This window comes from Microcebus murinus, chromosome 3 (assembly GCF_040939455.1).
Source record: "Microcebus murinus isolate Inina chromosome 3, M.murinus_Inina_mat1.0, whole genome shotgun sequence".
Classification (NCBI taxonomy): Eukaryota; Metazoa; Chordata; class Mammalia; order Primates; family Cheirogaleidae; genus Microcebus; species Microcebus murinus.
This window is the reverse complement of record NC_134106.1, coordinates 6,203,460-6,223,812: the sequence shown is the minus strand read 5'-3', so window position 1 is coordinate 6,223,812 and position 20,353 is coordinate 6,203,460. Positions and strand designations below refer to the sequence as shown.

The window sequence follows — 20,353 nt, the reverse complement described above, 5'->3', positions numbered from 1 at the left end:
GAGACGGGAGGATTGCTCAAGGTCAGGAGTTCGAAACCAGCTTGAGCAAGAGCGAGACCTATAAATAGAAAGTAATTGATTGGCTAACTAAAAATATATCTATAAAAAATTAGCCGGGCATGGTGGCACATGCCTGTAGTCCCAGCTACTTGGGAGGCTGAGGCAGGAGGATCGCTTGAGCCCAGGAGTTTGAGGTTGCTGTGAGCTAGGCTGATGCCATGGCACTCTAGCCCGGGCAACAGAGCGAGACTCTGTCTCGAAAAAACAAAAAACAAAAAATCAAAACTGCAATGGTCCCAGCTCATGCAGAGTAAGAGACAAAGCTCTGAGCCTGTCTTGAGAGGCTGGGCGTGACCGGGCTTGTCCCTTCCTCTCTGTTCTGCTCTCCCACCGCCCCTCTTTTTTTTTTTTAATACAAATTTATTTATTTATTATTATTTTTTATATATATACTTGTTTTAATCTTAGCGTATTATGGGGGTACAAGTGTTAAGGTTACATATATTGCCCATGCCCCCTTCCCCCTCGAGTAAGAGCTTCAAGCGTGTTCATCCCTCAAACGTTGCACATCTTACTGGTTGTGGTTGTATATACCCATCCCCTCCGCCCCCCTCCCACCCTCCCGACACCCGATAAATGTTACTCCTACGTGTCCACTTAGGTGTTGATCCGTTAATACCAGTTTGCTGCTGAGTGCATGTTCCCACCGCCCCTCTGGCTGCCTGGCCAGCCCACCGCCTGCTCCCCCGTGGGGCCTCCCAGGCCGGCTGCTGACCCCGGGCTTTGCACTTGCCTCGCCCAAGGCCCGAGCTCCTCTTCCCGCAGATTCCACGTGGTTCGGTTCCTTGTCTCGTCCGAGTCCGCTTTAGTGATGCTGAGTGTACCAGTCAGGTGACAGACCCCCCTCCCCACCCCCCCAAACTTTGAGAGAGAGAATGACATCGTTAACTAAGTATAATGCGTCAGCCAGGTAACTGAACAAGCAGAACCAGAGCTCTGAGGTATCACCCAGGTCGACTGCAGGAAGCAGTCCACCCCCAGGGCTGAGGGAGGAAGGGGAAGGCTGGAGTTACTGAAGGTGGAAGCTTCACGTGTCAGTCACTCCTGGGGGCCGGGAAGAAGGGGCCTGGGAGGCGGGAGTCGCGGGGGGAGGGGAGCCGGCAGAGGGTCCTATGACTGTTGGCGACCCTGCAGTCCGGATTCAGGAGCTGCCACAGCAAGGCCAGGGTAACAAGTGTCGGGGTGGGGCCCCTGGAGCCCCACGTAGACAGCAGGCCCCCGGGAAGCCACGGAAGCGCAGCTGCGGTCCTCTCCTGCAGTCGCGCTCGCTCGCCCCCTACTGGCGATGCCGGGCGGGAGCCGGCTGAGCGCTGCAGGGACCTGGCACCTGGAAGGTGCCGGTGGAAGGGCGCGTTTGGAGCTGAGAGGACACCTTAATACCGTGTTTCTCCGAAAATAAGACCTACTCATAAAATAAACCCTAGCAGGGTTCCTAAGCTTTTGCGCAATAGAAGCCCCACCCCGAAAATAAGACCTAGTGATGCCTGTGGCTACAGCAGCGCATCTGCACAACCCGTGCATTTCGTGGCAGAGCGGGTAAGAAGACGAGCAGCCCTTCTCATCTGCCCCACGAGAGCTCTGTTGCTCGACATGAGAGATAGGGGCCAATGGTTCTAAAGGAAATAGAGTCCCAAGAAATTCAGGATGGAATTCGGGGTTTGGAGAGTTATGATGATGTTCCAGAAGAAGACGACTTAACTATATTTGAATAAATGTAGATTGTTGTACCGTACTTAAAAAAAATAACTCATCCCCTGAAAATAAGCCCCTATTTTTCCGGAAAAATAAATATAAGACCCTGTCTTGGCTGGGCGAGGTGGCTCACGCCTGTAATCCTAGCACTCTGGGAGGCTGAGGCGGGTGAATTGCTCGAGGTCAGGAGTTCGAAACCAGCCGGAGCAAGAGCGAGACCCCTGTCTCTACTATAAATAGAAAGAAATTAATTGGCCAACTAATATATATAGAAAAAATTAGCCGGGCGTGGTGACGCATGCCTGTAGTCCCAGCTACTCAGGAGGCTGAGGCAGGAGGATCGCTTGAGCCCAGGAGATTGAGGTTGCTGTGAGCCAGGCTTACACCATGGCACTCACTCTAGCCTGGGCAACAAAGTGACAATCTCTAAAAAAAAAAAAAAAAAAAAAAAGACCCTGTCTTATTTTCGGGGAAACACGGTACTGGTAGCCTAGGGTGTCTCTCCTTTTTCCCTGCGTTATTTTTCCTCATAGCACTCACCACCCACATATATGCATATATGTTAATATGTCTCCTATGTAATACCTGTTTATGGGCTGTCTCCCATTTCTGGAATGAAGCTCTTCAGGGACAGAGCTTGCCTGTCCCTGCCTGTTTGGTCCCCTGGGTCCACAGCACCTCAATGCCAGGCATCTGACAATGCTGAATAAATGGATTAATAAGTAAATCCAGTGTTAACACCATCAACACACCAGTGGGAAGAAGTGTCCCTTTATTTTAGCAGGGGCAGCTTGCTAGGTGGACCTTTTGTCCTTGCAGACCACAGCCTGTCCAGCGGAAGCCATTAGTGGAAAAAAATCCTACGATATTATCCTTAAGCCTGTGTGATCTGGAATGCTTCTCATCAGATGGAGTTTGCGGTGAGAGTTCTCATGGGCATCTTCCTGTTTGGGGAGGACGGTCAAAAGTCATTGTCAGGTTCAAAGCCAGGGCTTGGCAAACTGGTCCAGAAATTTCTCTCTCAGTCAAGACATTTTTAAACTGGACCAACTCAACCAGTTTACATTAAATGTAAACTTGAAATTTTTCACTTTTTAAAATATTTTACTTTAGGGGATTAAAGTTTCAGTTGACATTTTTTATGAGTATTTTTTCCCCCTGGTAGGCTTTGGCGAACTCTGGTAAAATTAGAACATTAAGAATGGCCTTTCCTTTTTTGTTGCTTGCATTGCTTTCATAGGATTGTGAAACATGAAAAGTTTGAAGGAATGTGTGAATGTTTAAGAACTTTCCTCCAGAAGGGATGAAACTTATTTAGAAGACTGTATATGTAAAATAAAATTGACAGCATTACCTCTAGGTGGAGAGTTATTTAAAACTAACTATTTATGCAGTCTGAGAGATGGCATAATCACATGCGGAGATACACACGCTGGTCTCTTCTACTTATAGCTGCAGCGGGGCGAAGAGGAAGGGAAGGCAGGACTTTCCTCGGTGGTGGCCACTTTTCCTTTGTGAGTCAGATAGTGAGATCCACGTAAGGTGTCCCTTCTGAAGCAGTGAGGTGTCTCGGTAGGTGTGAAGGCAGCTCAGAGCCGGAAGGGCAGAGAGTTTGATTGGTCTGCCAGTGAAAGTAAACCTTGAGGTTGCCAGGCAACATGCCAGGAAGCTGGGACCATTGTGGAAAAGTGGGCTGCAGGGGAGTCCCTATGCTAGAGTGGACAGAAGACTGGGTTTTTTTCCTAACTTACTTATCATGAACATTCCCAAACATATGCAAAAAAAAAAGTATGTCCATTTTCAATTGTATTGTATCATTGAAATTTTTCTTCTCAATTTTTGGAACATATTTACATGTGGAATACTAGCTTGACTAAAAGCTTTTAAGAACAGACATGTCTAACATTCAAGTTGCTAGCTTACTGGGATGTACCCTTTTCTATCGCCGAAATCATGGGTAACGTCTGTCTTACGTGTTAGACTTTCTCCTTCTATCCTTTGTGTCTCTTACCTTGATTGCATATTTATGGTATCTTTATCTCTTTGTGCTCTAATCTAAGTAATTTCTTCAGATCCATCTTCCAGTTCATTAATTCTCTCTCTAGTTGTATTTAATCTGGGTTTTAAACTCTTCATTGAATTTTCAATTCCAATAACTATATTTATTACTTCTATTTTGCTCATTTTCAATTTTTCCTATTCTTTTTTTATATAGTACTCTATCTTATGATTTTGTGTTTTTAAATTAATTCTTTAATCATTTTAGTTGTTCTTACTGGATCGACTTCATTGTTCTTTTGTTCTCAATCTTTCTCTTCATTGTATCTACTGATTCTCCTTATAGTAAATTGTTTCCAGTGTTTTTTAAATTTTTAAGTTGTAAACTGACTTTAACCCAACTATTAAATGTGAGAATTCTGTGTAGTGTGCATTGAGGATTTTTCTCTACTGAGAAGCTTTGCATTTGCCACTGCTAGGCACCCCCAGGGTATCACCAGCCAGGAACCCATTTTTATGTTAATTTCTCAACATAAGAATTTCTAAAACCAAACGGGTAGTATATATTAGAATCCCCATCCCCCATAAGGACAGATCTATGGTTAAAAATTTTCAAAGGAGACTTTTAGTCCCACCTGAGCTCAGGCTGACACATGGGCTTCCTTATGATCTTCTTGAGTTAATGAGTATTTTTTTTTTTCTATTCTCTAACTGAGACTTCAGGCCACCAAGGGTCCTATTTGGTGGTCTCAGTTCCAATGCTTTGCTTCACATGATTGCAAAACCTTGTCTCCAGTTCCTGTAATGGCCAATGCCCTAGTTTACTGAGATCTGCAACCCCACGCTGGACTCCCATGAATGTGTGCACACTCTTCCCACACACAGCCTTTCCATTCTCTCTTTCATGTACGTCCTCTGGGGGGAAATCCCCTTCATTTCTTGCAACCTCAGGTGGTACTCCTCATAGCGCCTACTTTAGTTCAAATCATCCTACTGCCTCTGGCCCCAAATTATCTTTGTGATGAAATAGAAAGACATCCAAAGCCTGGGCAAGAACCATCACCCAGAAAGATGTTCAAAGCCTGGAACCCCCCTTCCAGTAGCGAAGTGCATCAGAAATTGGAAGTGTATGTACAGAATCCAGCTAACGGGGACCTGGATAGTTCCGGGAGTGTGTGCCTATTTTGCAGAGAGCCTCATTAATAATTATCCTTGAATTTTAAAAGCTCCATAAAATAGCTCCCTATTGACAAGAGTATTATTTTCTTTTAGAGTCTATATCTTTGCCCTCTACTTGGAAGTCATTTTCACATTCCTAAAAAGGCCCTGGACTGCGATGGTCTGTTCACTGACTGGTGGAATGCTGTTGGCCACTCACTACACATCTCTGAGTCCAGTTTCTGTAAAACGGATAGATTACATGTCAGCCTACCTCCAAGGGCACACCCATGCCTTTGAAAACTAAAATTAAATGTAAACTGTGACTTGCACATTCATTGTTTGAGGTTAGTGTGATCTTGATTGTAAAACCAGATAAGGACAGTACAAGAAAAGAAACTGAAGCTCTATTTCATTTCCAAAAAATTCCATATAAAATATTGGTTAACAAGCCAGGCACCCTAGTGTGCCTGTAGTCCCAGCTACTTGGGAGGCTGAGGCAGGCGGATCACTTGAGCCCAAGAGTTCGAATCCAGCCTGGGTAACAGCAAGACTCCATCTCTTTAAAAAAATTGGCTAACAGAAGCCACAGTGGGTATAAAAAGTAATAATACCTCATGTCCATGTTGGAGTTATTTTAGAAATGCACAGCTAGCTTAGCATCAGAAAATTCAGTATAGTCCCCCAGAGAAAATTATAAATAAATGCAATGAAAATATTTTAACAAATTGAACCCCAAATTATGATTTAAGGTTCTCAAAAACAAAACAAAAAACTCCCCCCAAAACCAACCAAAACCCAACAAACCTAGCAGTTGAAGAGGTCTTCCAGAAACTGAGAAACAGTATACATTGCAGCAGAAGCCTAGAGCCACATCATACATAATGGAGAAAAGCTGATCCATTCTCATTAAGATCTGCAATAAGAAAGGGATGCCCACTCTCACCTCCAGTTACTTTAAGGTAATGTTAGAGGTCCTCATTAATGTTATTAAGCAGTTCAGAAAAAAAAAAATGAAATAATAATAATAATAATAAAAACCACTTAAGGAAAGAGACAGGAAAGCATTCTGGCTGTCATTTTGACTTACAACTTATTTACTTCCACAATGCAGTCACCGCCTCTTCTAGGCCCGGGATCCTGTGTGATCCTGTATTAAAAGTCCGGGCCAGCACCTAGAGTGGAGTTCAGCGGCAGGTCCAGGTTTGCAGAAGGGGCTCCTATGTGTTAGGAATTAGTAGCGGTGAAGTAAGATCCACATGTGGAAACGCCTGTGCACATGCCAGAGGTGGAATCCTCGCGCTACCTCCGCTCATTTAGAAACTGCTGCACGTCCCGGCGGTCTCCGCCCGTGCTCCCGCCGACGGCCCCGCGGGTTCCCCAGGCCCGGGCCCGGGCGCGCGCGAGCTGCCGTCCTCGCGCCGGCCGGCAGGTGGCGCGCGGCCTCCACCGCCCGGGCCCGCGAGGGGCGGCGGCTCGGCGGGAGGAGTCGCCGACAGGGGCCGCGTCCCGGCCGCGGCGGCCCCGGGTCCTGGCGCGAACGGGCGGACGGCGCCCGGTGACCGCGCGGCTTCCGTCCGGGGACAGACCCCGGGGGCCGAACGAGCAGACGACGCGCGAGTCGCCGAGGTTGGGGGCGACCGAGGCGCTGCTGTCTGTCCCCTCCCGGGGGACAGGCCGGGGGTCGGGGCAGCGACCTGTCCGCGCGCTTCCGGCCCCGCCCCGCCCCGCCGGGCCCGGCTGCACGCAGGTGGCGGGTCGCGCGGGGCCTGCGGCCCGCGGCAGGTGACCGGGACCTCAGGTGACAGTCCTGGAGGTGGCCCGCCGCCCCGGTTGGTCCAGACCGGTCTCCTGCCCAGCGCGGCGGCCAGAGCCCGCCTCCTGGGGCCGGCCCCCTCCCCGGCCCCCTCCCCGTCCCTCTCCCGTCCCCCTCCCCGCGCCCCCGCGACGGACGCGGTGTCTGGGCCAGGCAGCCGCCGCGGCCCGCGCAGACTCGGTGGCGCCACTCGGACACCTGCTCGGGCCCAGGTGAGACACCTCTCCCCTCGTCCAGCTCCTGGTCCGAGGTGGCCTTCCAGAACCTCCCCCTCCTCCCCTTTCGCACCCATATTAGTGCCTTCCCGTTTGGGAATATTAGTAGAATATGAATGTATTGTGCGAATGAGTTGCAAACGCTTGTCTGTATCAAGTATCTGTTTTGAAGCAGGGGCGCGGTGTCGCCGCCTGAGGGTTGCAGCGGACACGGCACGGCGCGCTGGGACGCTTTCTCCGACTGGAGAGGTCTTTCTCTCCACCCCCCCTGCAGTTCAGGGCAGCAGTCAAGGGCGAAGGGCGAGGGGCAGTCTGGGGCCCGCGGGAGCGCAGGTGGGGGCGGCAGGGCGGCAGCCGCAGGTCTGGCTTAGGGGCAGCTTCCTTCCCGCGCCACACAGTGACGCCCCGCGAGCCTTTTGCTTCTCAGACTCAAGTCATGTTCTGAATTCTGTCCGGCCTCTTTTCTTCTCGTGATCAACAAGCGGTTTCATTGATTCCAGAGAAGTGTCTTAACACCCACCCACTCGGACAGGTAATCTTTCCAGACTCCACATTTATTTTGCATGACCTAACTCCTAGGAGTCACAACCCACAACTCATTCTTAGGTTTAAACTCACCCCCAAGACACAGAACTAAGTTGTCCCTTAAGGACAGAAGAAAAGCCTACGTGTTTATGGCCTTCCCGGCCCCTCCCCCACCATCCTGGCCCTGACCACACAACTGGTGAGGACAGTCTCTGCGCACAAGTCCCAAGGCTCAGGGGACGTGGAGGGGACTAGAGAGAAGGGGTTAAAGGAAACAATGAGAGACAGAGAGAGAAGTGAGCAAGAGAGATTTTAAAAACCATTCAGAATTCAGGTGTTGACTTCAGACATGTTTTATTATAGTCTTATACAGTCTACATAAATTTGAACTTGTATTTATTTGGGTTCAGTTATAGCATAGCATAATAAAAATCAAAGCACTGGTCCTCTGAAATAAAGCAGGCAATCACCATTCAATAAACACACTTGATTTATTTTGTATAAAAGGGTTAAGTTTACAACTAAACTTTTATAAAAAGTTTAGTATGAATAAGTACATCATTACACTTTTTAATGCAGAAATATACATCTCTGCCACTATACAAGAAAACTCTAATTAAAGAGTTCACAAGGTTTCACTCAATATATATATATATTTATATATAAATATATACACAGCATTCAGTAGGCTTGCGTCAAAAAGGTAATTTCTGACTGAAAGACTTCATTTAAGTAACTGAATACTGGATCCTTCTGGTATTCACGCTCCACCTTTGAAAAAAGGCAAAGTCTGCTTAGATTGGGCAATTCCTTGTGATTTTAACGTTTTCGCTCCCCATGGTGGGAATAGTATATAAAGAAAACCTTCCAACTGCAGAAAGGGCATTTAAAAGTCTTTTTCATAAATAACGAATATCACAGTCCAGGTCAGAGAACACCCTGGGAAGATGATCATTCTTAGTTTTCCTTCCATTTTTTTTTTCTTTTTAAAAAAGGTCCATTCAACTTGTTTTTGTTCTCCTTGTGAAAAGATTGAAAAATAAGTTCAGCGCCTTAAACGATTCTGTGGATTTGTTGTTGTTGTTGTGCAAAGAAAAAAAAAAAAAGTCATTAACACCTGCAAGAGATTGGGAGAGAAAGGCACGTTTAGGAGAATGTAACCTACGGGCAGGGGCGGCCAGACTGGCGCCTGCAGGAAGCCACAGTTTGAACATTTAACCAAACGCCCGAAGACTGGGCAAACCCTGGCGTCCAGACGCAACACCACACACTCGGCCTCGACAGTGCAAATTAAACATTAAAATAGCAGAGACTCAAGGGGAAAACTTCCCAACCCAATCTCCTACATGCATCTCCGACAGCAGTGCTCACAGGCGCCAGTCTGCTTCTTGTAACAATTATTTGATTGAAAACAGCCCTTCAGCGAACAGATAGGGAAGTCCGGGATCACATCACAGGGCCGCGGTCCTCAGCTAGCCCAGAGAATACCAGAGGACTACAGTCTTAGGGAAGGCGGATCACTATGGAATTTCTGGCGATAAGATTAATTACAGTGGAGGTTAGTACCTCGTAGTACCAGAGCAACAGCAGAAAGAGCCAGGCAGGGCGTTGCGTTCGCTGCAAAAGCCAATGCACACTTTCCTCGGCATCATATATATATATATATGTATTTTCTTTTTTAAATGTTGTGTGATCTTGAGTGTCCAGAGCTACAAGCCCCTTCATGTCTAGTGAGACAATTATACTACGGGTAATGCCGGGAGTAAGCACGCATTTACTAAATCAAACATTTTACAGATACACAAGTACCGTCACACAAGCAAATGACAAAAACACACGTGCGCAAGCACACACACCAAGAGGCAGCTTACCAACGGGTGGCACGGGCAAACACTCACCACGTATTCAGCCACAGAGTGCTTTGCTGTCATTTGACATGAACTCAGAAGGGAATTCAGAAGCCTGGAGAGAAAGAGGATAAAAGGCAAGATGTTAGACAATCTTAAGGAGAAAGGGCTTCTTCTTTTTTTTTTTAAGTAGTCCATAGACCCTAAGTTTCATTAAGCACGTTGACGCTACAATTCATATTCAAAGACAGACGCATTAACATATCAGAACTTGTTAGAAATTTCACGCACAGCTCGATCTCCAGCAGATTTTTAGGAAAAGAAAGTTAATTAGCTCATCTGAAAGTCACCGTCTGAGCAACGGATCCGCCAGTGACCGCCCCGGCCGGCCGCGGCGAGCGGGGAGTGCGCGGCGGCGGCGCCAGGGGCAGGTCTTACCTGCAAGGACAGGATGCTGATGTCCGTGTTGAGGGTGGTCAGCGGCGTCCTGGACGCCTGGTTCTGCCCGGGTCTCTGGTGGTGCAGGCTGACGATAGTGGGGTGCGAGTCCAGAGCGATCTGCAGGTCCAAGATGTAGTCGATGACGTGCTGCAGGATTTCCATCTTGCTCACCTTCTTGTTCTGGGGGATGCTGGGCACCAGCTCCTTGAGCTTGGAGTAGCAGTCGTTCATGTTGTACAGCAGGCTCATGGGGTCGTCCACCGGGGTTTTGCTCCGGGAGATGCCCAGGCTGTGGTCCGACAGGCTGTTTTTTCTAACGGACCTCACCGGGCTGAAGGCTTTCATGCTGACCGCGGTGGCAGGAGGGACCGGGAGGGAGCGGGCTGCCCTGGAGCTCAGGCCGCCGCCTGCTGAGCTAGCTGCGCTCGGCACCAGGCTCGGCTCAGAATGAAGCCCGAGCCCGGCGGGGCGGCTTTTATGCGCCCTCGCCGGGGCTACACGCTCGGGCTTCCCTTCGCCCCCATTGGTGGAAGGTGGCGCGTCCATCAGGCCGAGCGGGCGCCCCCATTGGCAGGCGCGGGCGCGGGGCGAGCGCTCGGTCCTTCCGCGTTCGCAGCCAATCCCGCGGGGGGGGCGGGGCGCGGCGCGCGCCCAGCTGGGGCGGTAAATAGAGTACTGTACGGCGCGCGGGCGGGGGAGGGGCAGGCCCGGCGCCCCGGGGTGCGCGCTTCGTGCCAGTCGCACACGCGCGGCCGGACCCTCGCCCCGGGTGCGCCCCCGCGAAGCCCTGCACCCCTCGGAGACTCCAGCAGCCCTAAAAATCACAGCGACACGGGCGAGTTGTGCGCGGCCAGGGAGAGCCACGGCACCCTGCAAGCCACCGGAGAGCGTCGGGAAAGACAGCGTTTCGGAAGAAAGCGAAAACGCAAATAAGTTTGCCACCGAAAAGCCCCGTTTGCAGGCTGGGTTGTCTTCTAAGATAAGGAAGGAAAAGTGTTAAAACAAATAAGCCACCCACGTACACATTCAGGGACAGGTTTGGTGTGGGGTTTTGCAGCCCGGAGCAACGCGGGAGGCGTTCCTGTAAACGCAGTAAAAGGAGTTCTTGTTGGAACCGGTGTCCAGCTCGCGTCGGTCGCCGAGCGCAGAGGCTGGGCGCTTTACCGGGTCCTTTTTCAAGAAGGAGGCAGGGCTACTGCAATGATCCTATTAATCGGAAATCATTAGGATGATTTGCATATTGAAAGTACATTTACATACACTGCCCTTGAAGAGCTGCCGGTGTGCCCTTCAGTGTAGGTGGCAAAGTAAGGTGATTAATTATGCACGAATCGTGATTTCTGGTGTCACAGTCTGGGACCTAGAGTAACAGTCAAAGCTTTGTGATGGGTAGGTCGCCCAAACCACTGACTGACATCTCACACTTTAAAAAAAAAAATCTGTCTTGTATGAGGTTTGGAATTTTTTCAGCACTAGTGCTGGATGGAGCTTCAGGGTTTTTTTTGCTTTTTTTTTTTTTCTGTAGATCTCTAAGAACTCAATCTAAATACAAAGTTTGCTGCTATTTACTCAAATACTTTGTTAATTGACACGTTAATTCTAGCTTAACAAAACCACAGTATATTAGTTTCACGTTTTGAAAATGATATTTTTCTGGAAAACAAACTAGAAAACCCCAGAAGAGGGAACATTCATATCTTATTTGCTTTTTGTCTCAATCTCCACCTCTTCTGCATGTAAGAAAGGAAAGAGGCAGAACCAGAAGCTGAAAGCAAAGCTCAATAATGGAGAAAAAGGCTTTTCCTTCAATTAATGATTAATTCCTCAGCTGGTGGGCCAGGCGGTCTCTGACCTCCACGTGACAGCAATGTGCCCCAGGGCTTCTCTCCTGGGAGGCAGAGACCGTGGCGCTGAGGTGGATATCACCTTGGGGGAGTCCCACTCCGGTCTGGGATGCAGGTGCATGGTTCCCTGCCCAGCCCAGAAGAGAAGCGCCTCCGCTAGGCCCGGCAGAAGCCTCGCAACTCCGTTCCTGACGGTGCTCTGATTAACAAAGATCTCTGATATTAAGTCTGGAAGTGATTTACTATCTGAGTCCCCCACAGTTCGAGCCTTTTGATGTACTTTGTGTGCATGTGTTTCTGTCACATACGTGCCACAGTGGAACAGATTTTGTTTTGACACTATTTTGGTTCATGATGTTATACTTTGACTATTTTACAATAATAGCCAATGTAAACAAACATCTTTGGGATTCTCAAATTATTACTTATGATTCTTGGACATTGCAGCTCCTCGATACTGACGCATCCCTAGCTCTCTCCAAGGACACCGTATGTTAGCATCCGTGCCAGCCTCATTATCCTAGCAGCCAGGCTCTGGGCTGGATGGCGACGAGCGTTGTGCAGTATTACTGTACACTTTGCAAAGTTGATTAAAGCAGCGCCTTCTCCCATGATCTTTTTTTTTTTTTTTGTACCCTGATGTAGTAAAATTGCTAAATATGGTGAAAGTTTTCTGGCGTTTCTTTCTTTAGCTGCCATGCCAGAGTCCAGTGTGCTGGGCCGTGTCGATTCGAATCTGTTGGCACGCTACCCAGTTGTACATTCATTTAAAGATCATTTTAAGGGGATTATGAAGCTGTATAAGTTAATGATTGGAAAGAGGCCTCAGTTGCTAATATGTCTGTCTCAGCCCTGCAGGCGGTCACCTTAAAAGTTATGTTTTAGTGGCGGAACATGGAGCTGGAGCTTTTTCAGGGTGGGTTGAAAAGCACTTAAAGATCTGTCAATCGGTGTCTGTGTGGGTTTGCTCCCGAGGCCTCCAAAGTTCAAATGGCCCCAGCTGCAGGAAGGGCCAGACCCGTGGGTGGTGCGAAGGTGTGAAGGGCTTCCGGCGGGGGTGGAGACGGCGTCCCCCCCTTACCCGCAGGGACACAGAGACGCCCCCGTGGGCAGCGGAGAGCTGCCCGGGGGTTCCCTTCGCCGGGCGCAGGGCTTACCCACGCAGCCTCTCTCCTGCAGGCCGCGCGGGGCTCCGCGCCGTGATCAGAAGCAGCCCGGGCCGGGCGCGCCGGCCGCGCTGGCAGCCCCCGCCTGCTGCAGCCGGGGGCGGGAGCAGCCTGCGGGGGCGGGGGGGAGGCTCAAGGTCCTCCCTGCACATCTGGCGCCACGGGGAGCGCTCGCCTTTCTTCCCCCGGTTTTGTTCTCACAGCTGTGTCCATTCCGCCCGTGACCCCCCGAGTGATCCCTGACAGGTGATGAATTGGCAGCGGCGGCGGCGGCGGCGGCGCGCGGGCCAGGCCGCGGCGGGGCCGGAGCCGGAGCCCCGGAGCAGACTCTCTGGCGCCAGGCGCGTGACGCCGCCCATTCACGCCGCCCTGCAGCCTTGTCCTCGCGGCGCCGCTCAGGCGGCTGCCATGGCAACCGCGCCGTCACTCAGCGCGCGCGCCCAGCTGATCAATGCCTGCGAGGCCCGGCAGTCCCAGGTTCGCCCCGGCCGGGCCGCCGGCCCGCGCGCACCTGCAGCCGCGGCACGTCTTAAGTTTCGAGTGATTTGGGAAGGAAGGAGGACAGGGAAGGGAAAGGGAGAGGGGGGAGGACAAAGCAAAAAAGCCGGGAGAGGGAGAAGAAAGAAATCTTCCTTTTGCTAAAGGAGGCATAACGTGGCTTAGAGGTTGCCAAAGGAAAAGGTTTTGCTTTATTTTATTTGCTTTTGCAACCGAGGCGTTCAGGGTGGGGTTGGCGCGAGGGAGGTGGATGGGGAGAAGGTCACTGTCTTAGCGCATGGCGGGATTTATTTATTCCTTTGGATCTTGGTCCTCGCCGGATGGCTTTGATCCCAGACTCCTAAAAATACCTTTGAAGGACCCCCCACTCCCGCCCCCCACCGTCCTACTGCCTTTTTCCTTGGAACTCATTAGATTTTTCCAGAACAGCCCCCTCCCCGCTCCGGGGGAGGCAGGAGGATGTGCAGCCCGGGTCCTCTGGCTCCGCGGAGCGCGGCCCGCGTTTGCGTTCTCATTACCACTACAGAGCGGGGGCCAGACTGAACCCCTTTATAATGTACCGCTCTCGAGTGAGAACATCAAGCTGCCAGAAACTTCCAAGGCTGCTTGCAGATGCAGACGCCTCCTCGCCCCGGCTCTATCTCCAGGGGAAAGTTCCGTTTTAAGAACCAGATGCCAACATTCCCGGACAGCTCATGGCATCCGGACCCCTCAAGGGTGCTGGTCTGCAGTTTAGAGTATTAGCAGCAGTCATTTATCGTCTGTCCTGGAGAGGAGTTCCCCAACATAAATGTCCTTTGCTGGCCCTAAAACCGGGGAGGGAGTGTGTGTGTGTTTGGGGGGGGGGGTTGGCGCCACCGTCCCCGGTCCCAGCTATCTGGTTTAGCAGCGTTTGTTGTGGTTTTCGAGGAAACAGCATCTGGATTATATAAGAATTCGAGTTTTTGCTTTACTTGTTTATTTAATACCTTGGCAAGAGGGAGACCTAACCCTGAAACCAGATAACCGAATTTGGGTTTAAAAAGGCCTTAGATGAAGGACTACGAGAGGGGAAGAAAATGAGCAAAGCCACAAAAAGCAAACAAGGGATGTTTATTTTTCTCCTTTTGGGTGTTTTTGAAGACCTGCCCAACTTCTTACAATTCTTGTCGCACACAGCTAATAAATGGCATTAACAGAGCGTTTCAGCTACTACAATGGCAGACGGTCCGGCCATAATTCCTTCTAGGATTCCCGCGGTCCCGAGGCTCCGAGGTGTCCAGGGCCCCGGGTAAAACGCCGTGCTGAATCCAGTCGCTCGCAAACGTCCGAGCCCCTTTTAGGGAGATCACCTTTCAGCTCCGTTCAAAGAAAGCAAAGTCTGGGAAGTTTGGCGGAGGGGCCGATTTAACTACCAGGAACTGCAAATATTTTGCTGCCAATACTGCGAACTGCCCCGATGCGTGGCCGCGTTTAGCTTTCGCAAAGGATTTTCCTGTGACTTTTGTTCCGGTCACCAAATTAAAAAAGAAAATTAACTCGAGCGAGAGATAAGGTCTTGGAAAACAATCCCGGGCTGCCCGCGAGCTGGCGGGAGCGAGGCTGGCGTCACCGAGTCTGCGCCGCCCGGAGGCCTGCGTCGCAGGGTCTGGCCACCGCGGGGCGACCGGGTCACCGCGGGGACCCCCCGCAGTCCGCTGTGCGCCCCCGCGCCCGCGCGCAGCGCCCCGGCCGCCCCTGTCTGCCCACCGGCGTCCGCCGCAATCCGCAGCGGCCGGCGACGAGGGCGGGCTCGTCCGGAATCAAACTGCTGCTTAATATTATAATGTGGCACCGAAGGCAAAACCCGAGGCCGCGGCTTGCGAGTCCCTAACAAGAAACACATTGTGTGCGCTTTTTTTTTTTTTTTTGGCCTTAGCCTCGTTCGCGCGCCGGCCCCGCCGCGGCGAGCCAAGTCCATGACTTCAGTGGGGAGGAACCCGCCCGCCCCGCACCACGTGCGCGCCCCGCCGGGGCAGCCACCCGCCGCGCCCGCGCGCTCTGTCCTGGGGCCGGGGCCGGGGCGCCCTGGGTGGACGCACGTCCTGTGCCCGCAGAGCTGTGGGCTCTGCCCTTTCCCGCCCGAGAGGCCGGCGTGCCCATCGCCCACGCACACTAGCGGTGCCCACGCGACGCTGCGCGCGTTGGCTGGTGGAGAGACTTGTTTTTCCAATCGTTTGACATCCTCTCCACGCCCCCTCCCCGTTACTTCCCTCTCTTCCCGCATCTTTAAGGCTTTCACTCCCAGATTCTGCCCCCTTCCCCACAAAAATGACAATTTGCATACCTACTCCTCCCAGGTTAGAGGGAGTGCGCACTCCAGGGTTCTGCAAGCCCCCAGCCGCGCGCCTGTCACGTGTCACCACTGCCGGTTCCATGGGATGGGGCAAGACCTAGGGCAGTATCCTTAGGGAGGGACAGCTGGGGACACTACAAGCGAGCAGCAGAGACCTGTAGGGGCTCCTGGAGGAGCAGCCCTGGGCTCAGAGCCGGGGATTTGCACCGGAGCTGCCAGAGCGCGCGACGCCCTGCTCAGCTCTGCGGGGTCGTTAGATCTTCCAGAGGCCGCTGACACCCGGGCCTCTCATTACACTGAAGCTGCGGGACCCTGGAGGAAAGACCAGTGAACTACCCATACGGTTAACTTTAACCAGCATGCCTGCCTTTCTCTGAGTCTGTGAGAAGAACACAAAGACATTCTATTTCAAAGGAAAAGGCAACACGATGGCCCTCTCTAAGGTCAGGGCAAACGTTCACGGGGGCTGAGAATAACTAACCTCTTGCAAGCCTGCGTGCCGCTCACCTCTTTACTCTTTACAGTGACCCAGAGAGTTTGGAAAGGCAGATGCCGCCTGCATTTCACAGAGGAAGAAACTGAGGCAGAGATGAATGACAGACCCCTCTCTGGTGGCCTAGACTCCAGCCTACACTTCCTGGGACAGCTCCCTGCCGAGGTGCAGAGGTGGGTGACCTTGACTGCAGGGCTGGTTTTGCTCACACTCTTCACCTTGAATTTTATTCACCCTGGATGGCTGGATTGCCCAGAGCCAGGAATTTGCAGAGCACTTTGTGCTCACTTTCCTCCAGAGTTAATACCGAGTGACTTAGCTTGGCCTTCATTAACCAAAGGTCAACTCAGACCTTAGGACTTTTAAAGCCCTAGCGTATGTAAGAATCACATGTTTATGCCCAGAATCCTGGGCCCACTCCTACCAATTCCGACACGGTGGGTTTGGTAACCCACCCGGGAAATAGCATTTTGAGTGTCCTGAGGGGAAGCCAATGCAGGTGGTACAGGGACCACGATTTGAGAAACTCAGATAAATAACTGGCTTCTTAAATCAGCCCTGCCTGGGCAAACTACTGGGTGAGCCAACATGGACCCATTAAGGAACTGTACGTTTGTTTGATTTTACAAATTCAAGAGGAGAAGGAAATTGTATTATATTTACTCACATTTTTACTTTTTCCTTTGTTCTGTCTTGCTTCCTGACGCTCCAATATTTTTTCTTTTATCATTTCCTTTCTATTTCAGGAGCAGTGTTTAAGCATTCCTTTAGGGTAGGTTTGTTAGTGACATGTTCTCTTAGTTTTCCTGCATCTGAAAACTTGTTTTTCCCCCCACAGTCCTGAAGGACATTTTTGCTGGATATACAATTCTGGGTTGAGCTGAGCACAGTGTGGAGAGCCTGTGGTTTCAGCTACTTGAGGGGACTGAGACAGGAGGACTGCTTGAAGCCAGGAGTTCAAGGCCAACCTGGACAACATAGGGAGTCTTTGTCTCAAAAAAAAAAAAAAAATCTGGATTGATAGTTCTTTTCTTGCAGCACTTGGCATGTTGTGTATGCTCCCTCCTTCCATCCATCATAGCTTCTCGGGAGAAATCCTGTCATTCGAATTACTTTTTTCCCTGCAGGTAAGGTGTTGTTTCTCTCTCTCTGCCTTTTGTCTTTGGTTTTTAGGAGTTTGCCTATGATATAGCTTGCTATGGATTTCTTTAGGTTTATTCTGTTTGAGGTTCTGTTTATTCTGTTTGAGGTTATTCTCTTTCAGCTTCTTTTGCCAAACTCTGGACATTTGCAGCCAGTATTTTCTTCCCATACTTTTTCAGCCCTGCCCTCCTCTTCTTCCCCTTGGAGACTGTGATGACACTAATGTGAGATCTTTTGTTATAGCCACACAGGTGCCCAAGGCTCTGTCCATTTTTTACAAGATCTGTTTTCTCTCTGTTGCTCAGATTGGGTAATTTCTATTGTTCTATTTTCAAGTTCACTGACTGTTTCCTCTGCCCCCTCCACTTTGCTTTTGAGTGTTTACTTTGGTTGTTGTATTTTTCAGTTCTAAAATTTCCCCTTGGTTCTTCTTATATATTCTATTTCTTTGCTAAGATTTTCTCCTTCCTTCCTTCCTTCCTTCCTTCCTTCCTTCCTTCCTTCCTTCCTTCCTTCCTTCCTTCCTCCTTCCTTCCTTCCTTCCTTCCTTCCTTCCTTCCTTCCTTCCTTCCTTCCTTCCTTCCTTCCTTCTTTCTTTCTTTCTTTCTTTCTTTCTTTCTTTCTTTCTTTCTTTCTTTCTTTCTTTCTCTTTCTTTCTCAGATTGGTAATTACTCCTTGAAATATTTTCACGATGTCTCCTCCAGCATCCTTGTCACATAATTCCAGCATCCATGTCTACTTGGTGTTGGCAACTCTTGGTTGCCTTTTCTCATTCAAGTTAAGCTTTTCCTGATTATTGGAATGGGAAGTGATTTTACTTAGACATTTTGGGGGTTAAGCTATGAGACCCTGGAGCTTATTTAAGTCTTCTGTTACAGCAGGCCTCTGCTGAGGCCACCCTGGCTGGGAGGGGGCAGGCACCTCCCTCCTTCTCCCCATCTGTCCCCACTGACACTGGAGGGGAGAAGCCCTCTTACCACTAGAAGGTGTCGGATGTCCCGGTTCTCACTCAGCTCTCTCTGAGACCACCCCAGTGGGGGGAGAGCAGTGCCTCGTTACCCCTAGGTGGGGGTGGACTTGTAGCCTCTGCTGATGCTGTGTTGAGAGAGCTCACGCCCCACCAGCAGGGACGAATGTCTGCTCCCCACGCTGCCTTCACCGACACCACCCTACTGCTCAGGCTGGTGGTGCCTGCTGACAGCAAGCTGGCGGGGGGGTGGGGGTTGAGTCTGGCTCTCCACTCGGCCTTTGCTGGTGGGGGTGGAGTTGGGGCCACAGTTTTTCTCCGTGGTGTTTGGGTAGAGTGGGGCAGTTAATGTCTGAAAGTTTTTGGTTTTTTGGCTTCTCTCTTACAATCATGTAGCAAATGCAGACCTGTCCGAGGCCACCCTGCTGTGAGGAAGTCTTGCCTGCATGAAGAGGCCACACCAGCAAGGGCTAAAGGGGGGGCCGGCCCCAGGCGCTCCGGCCATCCCCGCTGAGTAAAGGGAGCCCCTTGGACGTCCAGCCCAGGAGGATGAGCGCAGCCCCAGCCGCCGACTGCCCACACGCACCCGAGAGCGGAGCGAGAGTGCCCGCTCCAGCCGGCCAGGGGCCTGGAGGAGAATGCGTTGTTATCTTAAACCACTGCCTTTGGGGCTGGTCTGTTACATTGCTGACTACAGTGGCCTCCAGCAGAGAAACTAGGGGAAAAATATTAAAGTTTCTAAGTACAATTTTGTTCATTTGTTGTAGTTGTAATGGTTGATAATTTGTTTGGGTTTTTTTTTTACTCCCCCAAAATCTCAGAACAACGAATGATTAAAAAATAAACATATCCCCACATCCAACAAAAAGTGCCTTAATTATAAAAGAAATACGGCTTTTATTTGACATTTTGTGTCTAGTATATACTCAGGTATGTACTGTGGATCTCTTGTAGCCAATGGGAATTCCTGCCAGCGTCCCCGCAATGCGCAGATGTCCACGTGTGCGTGACCATTGTATGTTTGAACCGTAAGAGCATCTGCTGGATGCCACAGACACTGCAGAAACGATGCATGGAAACAGCTCAGAGGCCGCACTTCTCTTCATCGAGGTTTTAAGGCGATTTCAACATTTTAAAAACACATACGGCGTGAAGAGCTTGAGTGTAGGGCAGTGATGTTTCATAGTTAGGGCCAGGCCCTCTGTCCCCTGGCCTTGTTGACTTGACGTCCAAGGACTCCCGGGACGGCTCTTCCCCAGTGGCACCATCCCCGTGTGGCCGCGTCTGATCCCGAGGAAGCAGTCAGGAGTGGGCTGATGCACCTCCCGTTCCTCAAGTCCTGCTTCTGAGCCACGGCAGCAGGTGGAAGGACCAACCTCTTGAGAACGGGTGCTGAGGTTCTTTGGCTGCGCCTGCTGTTGTGGGGGTTGGGTGCATGGGGGGTTTGCAGCGGAGGGCTCCCCCCACTCCCTGAGCCTGAGCTCTTGGCTCCTTTATCCCTTCCTGTTCTGGAAGCCTCTTCACCCCTGTTGGCAGTGTGTCCTCAATGACTCACCCTGTGTCCCAGGGGTCCTATCTGTAAAGGGAGGGCAACACCCCCCACTAGACCCTCACAAAACCTCCTGATGGAGGCCGCACCTTCCCATTTTACAGGCCAGCAAACTGCTGGTACGAAGGGTGCCCAGGTAGCCTGCCCACGTCCATACAGCCCAGAGATGGTGGAATCAGAGTCCCAGCCCTTGCCTGTCTTGCTTCTAAGTCCGTGCTCCTAATCTTCGCACTGGGTTAACTCCTAAGATTTTCTGAAAGCGTATCACATCCATTTAATTATCTCCGGGAGAAATGCTAGCTTTTAAAAAGGAAATATTATTTACCATAGGTATTTTTCAATAGTTCTGAAACGTGAAAGTTTGGAACGAAATATTCTTAACCGTTCTCACCACATCTTCAGGTTCCTTTTCAGCTACTATGTTCTGGTGCCCTTGAGAAAAGAAAACCATGCTCTCTGTAGGGTTCAAAGGGCTGATGAAGTCAAGAACATTCCCGGAGTTCCTCCTGCCTGCGGGCAGTCTTCTGTGCATTGAAGCAGGTGAGAAGAGTCCCAGCTTTGGAGTGAGCCTGCTTTGGGATCCCAGCAGTGCACGACAGCAGGTGGGATCCACCCAGGGAAAGTAC

At 50.7% G+C, this 20,353-nt stretch overlaps 1 protein-coding gene and 2 long non-coding RNA genes across 5 annotated transcripts; 1 reads left to right on the top strand and 2 right to left on the bottom strand.

Annotated features, from left to right (window-relative positions):
- Positions 1-2,507: 2,507 nt before the first annotated feature.
- LOC142869947 (uncharacterized) lies at positions 2,508-6,309 on the bottom strand. Its single transcript, XR_012918469.1, has 2 exons — positions 5,999-6,309; positions 2,508-2,696 (listed from the first exon to the last, which is right to left on the bottom strand). It is a non-coding gene; the product is annotated as an uncharacterized LOC142869947 (long non-coding RNA).
- A 1,492-nt stretch (positions 6,310-7,801) lies between these two features.
- ID2 (inhibitor of DNA binding 2) lies at positions 7,802-10,235 on the bottom strand. The gene is made up of 3 exons (XM_012785728.2): positions 9,750-10,235; positions 9,363-9,426; positions 7,802-8,581 (listed from the first exon to the last, which is right to left on the bottom strand). The coding sequence occupies exons 1-2, from the start codon at positions 10,095-10,097 to the stop codon at positions 9,370-9,372; spliced, it is 405 nt and encodes a 134-aa protein (XP_012641182.2). The 5' UTR covers positions 10,098-10,235; the 3' UTR covers positions 7,802-8,581; positions 9,363-9,369.
- Positions 10,236-13,013: 2,778 nt separating this feature from the next.
- LOC105882949 (uncharacterized) lies at positions 13,014-18,926 on the top strand. 3 transcript variants are annotated; one of them, XR_012918468.1, is made up of 4 exons: positions 13,014-13,239; positions 16,099-16,240; positions 16,906-17,194; positions 18,575-18,926. It is a non-coding gene; the product is annotated as an uncharacterized LOC105882949 (long non-coding RNA). The 3 variants fall into 3 exon arrangements; XR_012918467.1 differs by lacking the exon at positions 13,014-13,239 and adding an exon at positions 13,264-13,443; XR_001159551.3 differs by lacking the exons at positions 13,014-13,239; positions 16,906-17,194 and adding an exon at positions 13,281-13,443.
- Positions 18,927-20,353: the final 1,427 nt, after the last annotated feature.